Source organism: Sturnira hondurensis, unplaced genomic scaffold (assembly GCF_014824575.4).
Source record: "Sturnira hondurensis isolate 20B ecotype Veracruz unplaced genomic scaffold, ASM1482457v3 Scaffold0003166, whole genome shotgun sequence".
Lineage (NCBI taxonomy): Eukaryota > Metazoa > Chordata > Mammalia > Chiroptera > Phyllostomidae > Sturnira > Sturnira hondurensis.
Window position 1 is genome coordinate 5,148,204 of NW_028075797.1, and position 14,367 is coordinate 5,162,570.

The 14,367-nt window shown below is 41.2% G+C and overlaps 1 protein-coding gene across 10 annotated transcripts in view; it reads left to right on the forward strand.

Moving 5' to 3' along the window:
• LOC118984032 (general transcription factor II-I-like) overlaps positions 1-14,367 on the forward strand; it is an 83,407-nt gene that overhangs the window by 16,784 nt on the left and 52,256 nt on the right. For all 10 annotated transcript variants that reach the window (XM_037041753.1, XM_037041752.1, XM_037041746.1 and 7 more), the window contains exons 2-3: positions 7,106-7,209; positions 13,610-13,748. In XM_037041753.1, the coding sequence (XP_036897648.1) occupies positions 7,106-7,209; positions 13,610-13,748 (243 nt within the window). The remainder of the gene's footprint in view (positions 1-7,105; positions 7,210-13,609; positions 13,749-14,367) is intronic.

Below are 14,367 nucleotides of genomic sequence, written 5' to 3' on the forward strand. Positions count from 1 at the left end.
ACTTAAGGGAAATAACGTCTTGGTACTGGGAAGAACAGGTCAGCGAATTTTCTGTTGAGATCCAAATTCACCCATTTGTAGAGAGCAGAAAGCCCCAAACAAAATACACTGTTTTGTATCAAGCCTTAATGAACTTGGTCACCTCAAGGTTCTTTCCTTTGAAGATGCTTCCTGAAAAGTTCTGCTAATGGGATAGGGCCTCTCATTGCTTGTGGCACCGCTCTGGGACTGTTGGTGTGGCAGGTGTCTCCTGTTTCTTAACTTTCAGTGTGAATGACATCATACCAGATTTAGGACATTTTAAAGTGAGAAGTGGAAATAGCAGGAGGGGGAAAATTGCCCTAGTGTTATGTTCTGGCTCTGATAGTGGATATATGACCTTGATAAGTCACTGCATTTGTAAATTCAGAGCACGTTTTCTTTTGCTGGAGAATTAAGAGGAAAGAGAGATCATTAAGAAATACGAACTTTCAGAAATAAGGATAGCATTCTAAGTGAACGCTTTGATTATGGAAAAGTAATGTGCATTTGTTGTCCACTTTTTTCTGAGCTACATTTTAATATGAATTTATTTATCCAAGAGAAAAGAATTAGGGAAAACTTTTTCTGATTTAATTACTTCCTTGATGTTTTTCCTGTGCTGTCTCCATTGAGAATAGAGATCTTGTTTGGGGAAACAAAATTGCCTCTATTTTTTCATAGACGTGGTGATAAGTGTCAGTTGGTTTTATTATCTTTTTATTAATCAACTTTTATTTCCTCAGTATGTACACTTTATTATTTGTCGATGCCTAAATCTAGTGTAGTACTTGATTTATGTGCTAACAGATGGAAGTTTTTCTTATTTTTTTAAGATTTAAAAAATTTATTTTTAGAGATAAGTTTTTAGTTACAGTAGATCATCCTGTTTTTTTAAATGTATTGTATTGATTATGCTATTACAGTTGTCCCATTTTTCCCCCTTCAGTCCCCTCTACCCTGCACACCCCTTTCCACCCACACTCCCCCCCTTTAGTTGATGTCCATGTGCCATACTTATGTCCTTTGGATTGTACATTTCCATTCCTGTTCTTACTCTCCCCCTGTCTCTTTTCTACCTGCCATCCATGCTACTTACTCTGTATACCTTCTCCCCCCTCCCCACTCCCCTGTTGCTAACCCTCCATGTGATCTCTATTTCCGTGGTTCTGTTCCTGTTCTACTTACTTGCTTAGGTTGTCTTTGTTTTTGTTTTAGGTGTGGTTGTTAATAACTGTGTGTTTGCTGTCCTTTCAATGTTCATATTTTTTATCTTCTTTTTCTTATATAAGTCCCTTTAGCATTTCATATAATAAGGGCTTGGTGATGATGAACTCCTTGAACTTGACCTTATCTGAGAAGCACTTTATCTGTCCTTCCATTCTAAAGGAAAGCTTTGCGGGATAGAGCAATCTTGGCTGTAGGTTTTTGGATTTCATGACTTGGAATACTTCTTTCAAGCTCCTTCTTGCCTGTACGGTTTCTTTTGAGAAATCAGCTGACAGTCTGATGGGAACTCCTTTGTAGGTTACATTCTCCTTTTGTCTTGCTGCTTTTAAGATTCTCTCCTTATCCTTAATCATGGGTGATGTAATTATGTGCCTTGGTGTGTTTTTCCATGAGTCCAACTTCTTTGGAACTCTCTGAGCTTCTTGGACTTCCGGGAAGTCTATTTCCTTTGCCCCATTGGGGAAGTTCTTTATGATTTAATCAAATAAGTTATGCATTGGTTGCTCTTCCCCTTCTCCTTCTGGTACCCTTATAATTCAGATGTTGGAATGTTTAAAGATGTCCTGAATGTTCCTAAGCCTCTCCTCATTTTTTTCAATTCTTGTTTCTTCATTCTTTCCTGTTTTTTGTTTTGTTGTTGTTTTTCTTCCTTCTGGTCTACTCCATTGATTTGAGTCCCAGTTTTCTTTCCATCACTATTGGTTCCCTGTGCATTTTTCTTCATTTCACTTAGTGTAACCTTCATTTTTTCATCTACTTCACAACCAAATTCAACCAAATCTGTTAGCATCCTGATCATCAGTAGTTTGAACTATGTATCTGGTAGGTTGGCTATCTTTTCATCTCTTAGTTGTAGTTTTTCTGTAGCTCTGATTTGTTTTTTTATTTGGGCTTTTTTTTTTTTCTTGTTGTGTCTGTTATGTAGTGATGGGCGGAGCCTTAGGTGTTCACTAATGTGAGGTAACCCAATTGCTGGGTTGTGATGCTGTACGTGGGGCAGGGGTCTGAGGTCTGAGAGGGAACTATGGTGTTTACTACACTCTCTACCAGATTTTGGTCACTTTCTCTGCTTCCCACAAGCGAATTGGGCCCTTCTGGTGCTGATTCCGATATGGGTGGGTTTGTATATGTCCTGGGACCCTGTGGGTCTCCCCAACAAATTTTGTTGTGAGTCTGGGAGTCTTTTCTGGCACCTTAACCCCCACAGGTGTTTTCAATAGGTGTTTTGAGGTTTTATTTCCCTGTGCTGTGACCCTGGGTTGCACAGTCTGTCTTGCTCCCCAGTTTGGCCTGGTTTATCTGCATGCAAATGTGGGACTGCCTCATCTGCCTGCCACCTTTAGCGCCTCACCCCTCCACAGTCTTCTACCTGCTTAGTCCACCAGCCACCGCCTTTTGTGCCCAGGGTCCACCAGGTGCTGTTGTGCTCAGAGCCCTCTCTGTTCCTGCTTACTGACTCCACTCCTCCTACTGGTCTGGATGAATGTGTCTACTTTAACTCCATGGTTGTTGGGTTTCCATACAGTTTAGTTTTCTGTCAGTACTGGTTGTTTTTTGTTTTTAAATTGTTGTCCTTATTTTGGTTGTGTGAGGAGGTACAGTGTATTTACCTGCACCTCCACCTTGGCCAGAAGTCTAGATCATCCTGTTTAATAGTAGGGAAAACATTTAGGTACTTTTTGTTTTTTAAAGATTTTATTAGCTTATTTTTAGACAGAGGGGAAGGGAAGGGGGTAGGAGAAGAAGAGAAACATAAATGTGTGGTTGCCTCTCAAATGGCCCCTACTGGGGACCTCACCTGCAACCCAGGCATATGCCTTGACTGGTTATCCAACTTCCAAATTTTTGGTTCAGAGGCCGGCCACTCAATCCACTGAGCCACACCAGCAAGAGCTAGGTATATTTTTAAGCAAAATAATTTTCATATGTTCTCTGGAATATTGGGGCTTCAATTAAAGGATACCCAGATACTTAATTTTATACATGGATATGTTTTTAGAATTTGCATTGAAAATTACAGTCTTTAATTTTTAAAAAATATTTTTTATTGATTGTACCATTGCAGTTGTTCTATTCCCCCCTTCATTCCCCTCTACCCGCACACTCCCTCCCCCACCATTCTCCCCCCCCTTAGTTTATAACCACGTGTCTCAAGTTCTTTAGATTCTATATTTCCCCCACTATTCTTGCCCTCCCCCCTATTTTCTACCTATTGTCTATGCTATTTTCTGTACCTTCTCTCCGCTTCTCCTCCTCCCACCCCCCTGTTGCTAACCCTCCATGTATTCTTCATTTCTATGGTTCCACTCCTGATCTAGCTGTCCTCTTGGTTTGCTTTTGTTTTAGGTGTGGCTGTTAATAATTATCAGTCTGCTGTCCTTTCACTGTTCATATTTTTCATCTTCTCTTTCTTATATAAGTCCCTTTAGCATTTCATATAATAAGGGCTTGGTGATGATGAACTCCTTGAACTTGACCTTATCTGAGAAGCACTTTATCTGTCCTTCCATTGTAAATGAAAGCTTTGCTGGATAAAGCAATCTTGGCTGTAGGTCTTTGGATTTCATGACTTGGATTACTTCTTTCCAGCCCCTTCTTGCCTGTAAGGTCTCTTTGGAGAAATCAGCTGACAGTCTGATGGGAACTCCTTTGTAGGTGACTGTCCCCTTATCTCTTGCTGCTTCTAGGATTCTCTCCTTCATTTGAATCTTGGCTAATGTAATTATGATGGTCCTTGGTGTGTTTGTTCTTGGGTCCAACTTCTTTGGGACTCTCTGAGCTTCCTGGATTTCCTGGAAGTCTATTTCCTTTGCCAGAGTGGGGAAGTTCTCCTTTATTATTTGTTCAAATAAGTTTTCCACTCGTGGCTGTTTCTTTCCCCCTTCTGGTACCCCTATAATTCGGATGTTGAAACGTTTAAAGATGTCCTGGAGGTTCCTAAGCCTCTCCTCATTTTTTTGAATTCTCATTTCTTCATTCCTTTCTGGTGGGATGTTTTTGTTCTTCCTTCTGGTCCATTCCATTGATTTGAGTCCCAGTTTCCTTTCCACCGCTATTGGTTTCCTGTGCATCTCCCTTCATTTCAATTAGTTCGACCTTCATATGTTCCTCTAATTTGTGACTATAATCAACCAGTTCTCTGAGCATCCTGATAAACAGTGTCTTGATCTGTGCATCTGAGAGGCTGGCAATCTCTTGGTTGCTTAGAGTTATCGGCTCTGGGGCTTTGAGTTCTTCTTGCGCCATCTTTTGCGCTGTTTGTGCCTGTTACTTAGCAGGATTGGAGCCCTAGGTGTTCACCAGATCAGGACAACTCAGTCGTTGGGTTGTGATGCTGTATGTGGGGGAGGGGTCAAAAAGGAGCAGTGGCATCACAGCTGCCACCATCACCGGGGCCCTCACATTTTGTCCCACTGCACGTGAGTATGCCACTGCCGTCAGCCCTCCAGCAGTGGGTTCGCCCTCTGGGGCCTGCGTGGTCCATCTCAGTGTGCGCCAATGTACGACCGTGGTCAGTCTGCTCCACACCCTGACTGGTTCCAGGCTACCTGTGCCCCTAGGTCGGGGGATCTTTCCTGCCCGACCCTGCTCTGCTGCTGGCTCCGCCCCTCTTTCCGTCCTGGTTGAACGGTTCGTTGTCGTCCGACTTCCATATAATTCAATTTTTCTGTTCTTTGGCTGTGTCTTTGTTCCCCAAACCTTTGTTGTATTCAAACTTGGTTCTGGGAGAAGGCACAGTGTTTCCACCTATGCCTCCATCTTGGCGGAAGTCCACAGTCTTTAATTTTTTAACCATCCTTTCATTTGATTACTTGATCTCAAGCTGAAACTAGAATTAATTCAACAAAATTAAAAGACATAAGTTTTTAAAAAAGATTTTAGTTATTTTTAGAGGAGAAGGTAAGGAGAGAGAGGGCGAGAGATATCAATGTATGGTTGCCTCTCATGCATTCCCTGCTGGGAACTGGCGCACAACCCAGGCATGTGCCCTGACTGGGAATCCAAGCTCTATCCTTTGGTTCACAGGCTTATGCTTAGTCCACTGAGCCACATCAGCCAGGGCGAAAAGAGATAACTTTTTTTTTTGAATATTACTTATTTATTTATCTTTAGAGGGGAAGGGAAGGAGAAAAGGAGAGAAATATCAATGTATGGTTGCCTCCCGTGAGTCCCCTGCTGGGAACTGGCCTGCAACTTTGGCATGTGCCTGACTAGGAATCGAACCACGATCGTGTAGTTCTCAGGCCTGTGCTCAATCCACTGAGCTACACCAGGCAGGGGCAAAAGAGATAACTTTTTAAAATATTATTTAGTTGCCATGGCTGATGCAGCTCAGTGGATTGAGCGTGGGCTGTGAACCTAACTGTCACTGGTTCGATTCCCAGTCGGCATATGCCTGGTTTGCAGGCCAGGTTCCCAGTGGGGGCCATGTGAGAGGCAACCACACATTGATGTTTCTCTAACTGTCTTTCTCGTTCCTTTCCCCTCTCTCTCAAAAGAAATAAATAACATTAAGGAAAAAAAACAATTGCTGGATGTTTTCCAGACAAACCTTATACATCACATTTTGTCTACCCATTTATATGACAATGCACTTTTGAGCTGTTCCCATCTTTTGGCTGTTGTGAATAATTCTGTGAACATGGGTGTACAAATACTGTTCGAATCCTTGTTTTTAGTTCTTTTGGGTATACACCCAGAAGTGGGTTTTCTGCATCATGGTAATTCTGTTTAGTTTTTTTATAAACCACTAAATGGTTTTCTACAGTGGATGCGTCATTTTACATTCCTAACAGCAATGCACAGGGTTTGAATTTTTTCCACATTCTTGCCAACACTTGCTATTCAGAGTGTGTATGTTGTATTTTTATAGTGCTTGAAATTCAGTTGAGGCTTTTTGCTGATATCAAAGTATCAGAAAATGTTTTTTAACGAGAGTACTATGCTGTATTACAAAGAAATCTTAGATGACATTCGTCCTGTAGCCCATTTCCTTTATTTTTTAGAGAATATTTTATTTTTAGAGAGGGGGAAGGTTGGAGAAAGAGAAGGACAGAAACATCAATGGGTTCTCTCTCGAGTATGCCCCTTCTGGGGCCAAACCTGCAGCCCAGTCATGTGCCCAGACTGGAATCGAACCAGCAACCTTTTGGTTTGCAGGAGAGTGCCCAAGCAATTGAGCCACACAAGTCTGGGCACCATTTCCATTTTGGTAAGAAAGAAGAAATTACCTTCATGCAGCCACAGTTTACTTTACCTACTGTTTTCTATAACCAGTGTGTGTATGGGAGAAAGGGAATTGTGCATCTGTTTCCTTTGCTGATTTTTGATAAACTATTGCTAGGTTGTGAAGTGTATCACTTCTTCCTTCTACTTGGGAGAAATTTCAGCTTGTTCTGGAATTTATTTGGGGGGGATGATGCTGGCCTAATTTTAGGGAAATAAAACTAGAGGGAGCCCTGGCTCCAGTGGATTGAGCGTGGACCTGCCAAATGGTTACCAATTTGGTTCCCAGTCAGTGCACACTCCTGGGTTGAGGGCCAGGTCCCCAGTGGGGGATGTGCAAGAGGCAACCACACACTGATGTTTCTCTTCCTCTTTCTCCTTGTCTTCTCCTCTGTCTGGAAGTAAATAAATAAAATCTTTTTAAAAAGTAAATGGAAAGTTATAAGATAGGTGCTCTAATTAATAGGTTAGGAGTTTGTGGCAAATAATAGTTTGTTTTTTGAGCCTTCTTTTTCTCTCAATGCAATGTAAATTAAAGCAGTCTGTGGAGGACCTCATACGTATAAGGTTATGTTTAGCAGGACACTGAGGATTTGTAACCGCTCACTTTCTTCTTCCTTCTCTTGCACAGGGAGCATGGCCCAAGTAGCGATGTCTGGCCTGCCAGTTGAGGATGAGGAGTCTTCAGAGAGCAGGATGGTGGTGACATTTCTCATGTCAGCTCTTGAGTCCATGGTGAGACGGCTTTACAGTTCTATCAAATGTTCCATATTCGGATGGATATGGACTTGTGTATGAGATTGGTTTGTTCTTGAAAAACAAAGGGTTTTGAGTTTCCTAATAAGAATAATATATTTTTCTTGAGTGATAGTTATGGATTTAAGCCTTTCAGATCAAATTTTATTTCCAAGTTTCGGAATATTCTTAACTTCTAAATGTTTAATAGTTTGCATTTAATTCAACTTTTATTTAAAAATATCCTAGGTAATTCCTTGTTTTAAAAGCATTAATTTTATGTGTAATATTGGAGTGTCTCGGAATGAGTTGCTATATATTACAGTGGTGCTTGTGTTTTATTGTATGTGTATAAATAACATTACCAGAATTTTGGGACATAAGAGCATATTCAGTTATTTTATATCTTTTACTTTGTGGTGTTGTGCATTCATAATTTTCCTTACTCTGCTACCTTATTCTAAACATGTAGTGTGTTAGCTCTTAGCTCTTTATTTTCTTTCTTTTTTTTCTTTTAAGATTTTAGTTATCTTCAGAGGGGAAGGGAAGGAGAAAGGGAGAGAAATATCAATGTATGGTTGCCTCTTGTTCGTCCCCCACTGGGAACTGGCCTGCAACCCAGGCATGTGCCCCGACCGGGAATCAAACCATAATCCTCTGGTTTGCAGACCTGGACTCAATCCACTGAGGTATAACAACCAGGGCTTTATTTTTTAAAAACCTATATTTAGGACTTCCACCAAGATGGACGCATAGGTGGAAACGGTGTGCCTTCTCTCACAACCAAGTTAGAATACAACAAACCTTTGGTAAACAAAGACGCAGCCAAAGAACAGAAAATTGAACTATACTGAAGTCCATCAACGAACCGTTCAACTGGGACGGGTAAGAGCATTGGAGCCAGCAGCGAAGCATGGTCGGGCAGGAAAGATCCCCCCACCCAGGCACGCAGAAAGCTGGGGTATTAGCAGAGACCCAGTGAGGGTGCGGGGCAGGCTGACCACGGTCACACATTTGCGTGCAGATAAACCAGCAGAGGAGTGAGCAGTGAGACGGACCACGCAGGCTCCAGCGGGCGAACCCATTGAATGTGCAAGGCGGCGGGTTGACCTTGGTTGCACATTCGAGTGCAGTGGGACTAACCATGTGGGCCCCGGTGGTAGAGGGGACCGCTATTGCTTTACTTTGACCCCCGACCCCACATGCAGTGTCACAACCCAGCGACTGAGTGGCCCCACACTGGTGAACACCTAGGGCTCCGCTCCTCATATGTAACAGGCACAAACAATCGAAAACATGGCTCAAGAGGAACTCAAAGCCCCAGAGCCAATAACTCTAAGCAACCGAGAAATTGCCAGCCTCTCAGAAGCACAATTCAAGACACTATTTATCAGGATGCTCAGAGAACTGGTTGATTATAGTCACAAATTAGAGGAACATATAAAGGCTAAACTAATTGAAATGAGGGGAAATGCAGAGGAAACCAATAGTGATGGAAAGGAAACTGGGACTCAAATCAATGGAATGGACCAGAAGGATGGAAAAATGACCAACCAGAAAAGAATGAAGAAACAAGAATTTAAAAAATGAGGAGAGGCTTAGGAACCTCCAGGACATCTTTAAACGTTCTAATATCTGATTTTTATAGGGGAACCAGAAGGGGGAAACAAACAGCCACGAGTGGAAAACTCATTTGAACAAATAATAAAGGGGAACTTCCCCAGTCTGGCAAAGAAAATAGCCTTCAAGGAAATCCAGGAAGCTCATAGGGTCCCAAAGAAGTTGGACCCAAGAAGGAACACACCAAGGCACATCATCATTACATTAGCCAAGACTAAAATGAAGGAGAGAATCCTAGAAGCAGCAAGGGATAAGGGGGCAGTCACCTACAAAGGAGTTCCCATCAGACTGTCAGCGGATTTCTCCAAAGAGACCTTCCAGGCAAGAAGGGGCTGGAAAGAAGTATTCCAAGTCTTGAAATCCAAAGACCTACAGCCAAGATTGCTTTATCCAGCAAAACTTTCCTTTAGAATGGAAGGACAGATAAAGTGCTTCTCAGATAAGGTCAAGTTCAAGGAGTTCATCATCACCAAGCCCTTATTATATGAAATGCTAAAGGGACTTATCTAAGAAAAAGATGAAAAATATGAACATTGAAAGGACAGCAAACTCACAGTTATTAACAACCACACCTAAAACAAAAGCAAACCAGGAGGACAGCTAGATCAGGAGTGGAACCATAGAAATGAAGAGCACACAGAGAGTTAGCAACAGGGGGGTGGGAGGAGGAGAAGGGGGGAGAAGGTATAGAAAATAGCATAGATAGTAGGTAGAAAATAGATAAGGGGGATGGCGAGAATAGTGGGGGAAATATAGAATCTAAAGAACTTGAGACATGTGGTCATAAACTAAAGGGGGGGACAGTGGGGGATCGGGTGTGCAGGGTGAAGGGTAATGAAGCGAGAAATAGAACAACTGTAATGGTATAATCAATAAAATGTATTTAAAAAACCTATATTAAACATAATTACAGGAACATACTAGTATTACAATTTGCTTATTATGGTTTTTTAAATAGGTACCTGTAAATATTATGTTTGATCTCATAGATTTTTATTAAAAAACATCAGACTTAGTTCCTTTTTTTCTTTTAATCTTCAACTGAGGATATATATTTATTGACTTTTAGAGAGAGAGGAAGCTGAGGGGAGAGAAATAGACATCGACCTGAAAGAAAAACATTGATCGCTTGTGTCCTGAACAGGGATTGATTGATGCAACCTAGGTATGTGCCCTAACCGGGGATTGAACCTGCAACCCTTAGGTGTACGGGACAACGCTCCAACCATCTGAGCCACCTGGTCAGGGCTAGGTATCTTTCGACACAATGAAATGAAATATTCTAAGTTGGAGGAAGTTGTGTATTTTCTGTGTTAAGTGTTGACTAGTATTAGGTTGTGTTAAACCCCATAAATCGCAGTATGACATAGTTTGTAGATTCCTTTTTCTTTTCCCATTAGGGAAATTCTTTTTTTATCTAGTCACTTAAAATTACCTCCTTAAAGAAAGAAAAATTTTGGAAGGGTTAGTGGCTATTTACCATCATTTTCTGAAAGTCACTTATTTCATCCTTGTAAACATAAAAACTGCCAAAATTTGGGCTGTAATGTTAAGTATTAATTTAGAGATTAGATCTACTCTGTTGGCATCAAAATATTTTCTGTTGATGTGTGCACAGAATGAACATCGGGTGGGTCACATAGGATCTGTTTTATTCCTTAGAATGTCTTTAGAGTTTTCTCATTTTTGTTGTTCACTTTTAGTATTCTAGCTTTTTTAAAAAATATTTTCTTTCTTTTTTACATTTTTATTTTTAGAGAGAGGAGAAGGGAAGGAGAAAGAGAGGGAAAGAAATACCAGTGTGTTGTTGCCTCTCAAATGGCTCCTACTGGGAACCTCACCTGCAACCCAGGCATATGCCTGGATTGGGAATCAAACCGTGACCCTTTGGTTTACAGCCCGTGCCCAATCCACTGAGCTATAGTAGTAGCCAGGGCTGTTCTCAGCTTTTATTATCTCCTTACCAGCAGGAGTAAGAGATCTCTCCTCATGTTCCTAGTTGTATGTTATGAAGTATAATTATAGGTGTATAGGCTGGTTTTGCCCTTCCCTTGGCCTATAGGTTTGTTTGATCTAATCCTTGGATAGTGGGTGAACCTTGCTTTGCTGTGTCATAAATACTGCCTTTGGTGACGGGCTGTCCAACTAAGAGGGGGGATAGTGCAACAAGAACGCACAGCCATTACAGGTGAGCAGCCAAAGTGCATCTCATACAGATGCAGTGTAACAGAATTTTGGTATGGCGTGATTCTTCCTGCTGGGAACGACTTTTGGCTCACCTCTTGGTCTGATGTTCTCTACTTCGGCTTTATTATAGTTCAAAAGATTTCTGCATTGCAGCAGGTATAGCATTATTTATTCTAGATTACATTTTAAGGTAATATTATGGAAGCACTTTCCATTTAAGAAATTAGAAGGTCATTATTGTACAAATCAAGGAGAAATGGAGGGAAGCTGGTTTTCAAGAAATGAAAACAGGCTGTTTGGCAAAAAATAAATAAATTTAGTGTTTATCATGTGTCAGGTTAAACTCTAGATGAGGAAAAATAAAAAATAGTTATATTGAGACAAGTTGAAAAATTATGTAATTGTGTATTTAATTCTGTAAGCAGTTTTCTTTGCCCAACATTGAGGATTTTTATGCATCAGTGGGAAAACACTACTAACACAACAGTAAAATTAGCAAAGGATATGTTAATTGACAGAAAACTACCTAAAGTAGAAAACTCTTTCATTTTAATACCAATCAGTGAGTTATTGACTATACTAATTACCCTTTTAAATGTTTCTGGGAAATTTGCACAATAATATTTGCCTGGTAGAAAATTATTAGCTCTTGTAGAAGTACAAGTGGGAGTATAAAGTGAAGAGCCTTGCTTTCCCCTTAGGTTTTGAGAACCTTAAAAGGATTTATTTTCAGCCCGGGTTGGTGACTCAGTTGAGCTGTTGTCCTGTACACTGAAAGGATTTGATCCCCAGTCAGGGCACATGCAGGAGGCAACTGATCAACGTTTCTCTCTCACATTGATGTCTGTCTGTCTGTCTCTCCCCTCCCCTCCCTTCCCCCCTCTCTTTTCTCCCCTCCCCCCTCGATTCTCTCCCCTTTCCCCCATCCGCTCTCCTTCCCTTCCCCTATTTTTTTAATAAAATCTATAAAGATCCTCAGATGAAGATAAAAAAGTATATTCTTTCTTTCCTTCCTTCTTTCTTTTCTTTCCCTCCCTTTCCGCCTTCCTGCCTGTCTTACTTCCCTCCCTCTTTCCTTCCTTTCACTTATTTATTTTTTTGATAGAGGGGAAGGGGGGGAGAAAGAAAGGGAGAGCAACATCATCGAGAGGTTGCCTCTTATGTACCCTGTACTAGGGGTCTGTTCTGCAACCTAGGCATGTGCCCTGACTGGGAGTCAACCAGCGACCTTTTGGTTCTCAAGCCAGCACTGAGTCCACTGAGCCACCCCAGGCAGTGGAGAAAGTTATTTACTTTCATAGTCGAAGTTTTCCATGTCTCAGTCTCTTCTGAGAAGGTCATTCAAGATACACACAAGTATTTTGTTCCCAGATTATTATTTCAGTGTTGCTTTTAGGAGTGGTAATTAGGATCGCCAACATTTTCAATAAGTAGCATGAAATGAATTATTGTATATCCATAAAATGGAATGTTATATTGTATACTCTTATTAAGATTTTAAAGAATATTTAATCTCAGGGAAATATACTTAGTAAAAACCATTCTTAGTAAAAGTATACTCACCTAAATGTGATTGCAGTTGTGTATAGCTATGGAAATACTTCTGGAGGTGGAATTATGTAATGCAGGGGTGTCCAACCTTTGGGCATCTCTAGGCCACACTGGAAGAAGAGTTGTCTTGGGCCACACACTAAATACACTAAACACAGTAATGAAAACTGATGAGCAAAACAAAGGCTTTAAGTAAATGTACAACTTTTGTGTTGGGTCGCATTCAATGCCATCCTGGGCCCTATGTGGCCCGCAGGCCACGCATAATGGATGTTGTGCTGTGACTTCCAGACCTCTCTCTAGGACTGGTGGCACTCATCTCCCCAGCTACTGTGTGTGTTAGAGGATCCCTTGCCCAAGATCTGTCTGCCTCTTTGGGGAGGGCCATTTCAGTTCCAGAGCTCTCCTGACGCAGGTGTGTCACGTTCCACTCCCTGTGGCGCCTGCACCCTTTGTACTCCTCAGGTTTGGTACCCAGAGTACTCCCCAGTAAGCCTGTGTGTGTACCTGAGTCGGTGTCTTATGAATTTGACCTTTAACAGATCGAATGGGATCTGTTTGCAGGGATTGCTGCCTTTTTTCTTATAAATTCTGTACTTCTGTTTAAAATCAGCGGTAAAAACTATACAAAAAGAGCCCTGGTTGGTGTGGCTCAGTGGATTGAATGCCTCCTGTGACCCAGAGGTGCCGGTTGGATTCCCCGTTAGGACACATGCCTGACTTGTGGGCCAGGTCCCCGGTTGGGGGTGGGTACATTAGAGGTAACCACACACTGATGTTTCTCTCTCTCTTTCTCCCTCCCTTCCCCTGTCTAAAAATAAATAAATAAAATCTTAAAAAAAAACTATTAATAAAGAAAGCCCCCTTGAGAAGTGGGGACTCTTTGTTTTTGTACATAACAAGTCCAAAAAGTAGAAATTTTATTTGTTTCCAGGCTATGTATTAAGAGAGTTTAAAGGATAGGATTTTTTTTTTATTCATCCATCAGAAACAGTACTTTTAAATTGTATGTGCATGTAATACTTCCTTGTTTCTATTTCAGTGTAAAGAACTGGCCAAGTCCAAGGCAGAAGTGGCCTGCATTGCAGTGTATGAAACAGACGTGTTTGTTGTTGGAACTGAGAGAGGACGTGCTTTTGTCAACACCAGAAAGGATTTTCAGAAAGATTTTGTGAAATACTGTAAGTATTGTATTTTTAGTTTTTGTATTTCATAAATATTAAACCTAAATATTTATGCATTAACACATCATGTTATATTGTAAAGGAGAATGAGATTTATAGTAAAAAAAGTACTTTCTGAAATGTCCATGGTGACATTGCAAAATGCTCAAAATGAGTCCCAGCCAGTGTTGCTCAGTGGATTGAGTGCTGGCCTATGAACCGAAGTGGTGCTGGTTCCGTTCTTGGTCAGGGTACATGCCTGGTTACGGGCCTGGTGCCCTGTTGGGGGCTCGGAAAAGGTAACTAACTGTATTCTCTCCCACATCCATGTTTCTCTCCCTTGCTTTATCCCTTCCTTTCTCTCTCTGAAAATAAATAAAATCTAAAAAATTTTCCTCAAAAAAGCCCTAGCTGGTGTGGCTCAGTGGATCAAGCACTGGCCTGTGAAACAAAGGAGTCTGGTTTGATTCCCAGTCAGGGCACATGCCTGGGTTGCAGGCCAGTTCCCAGCAGGGGACACAGGAGAGGCAACCTTACATTTATATTTCTCTCCCTCTCTTATTTCCTTGTCCTCTAAAGATAAATAAGTAAAATCTTTGAAAAAATGCTCAGAATGAATCACTGACTTGTTAACATA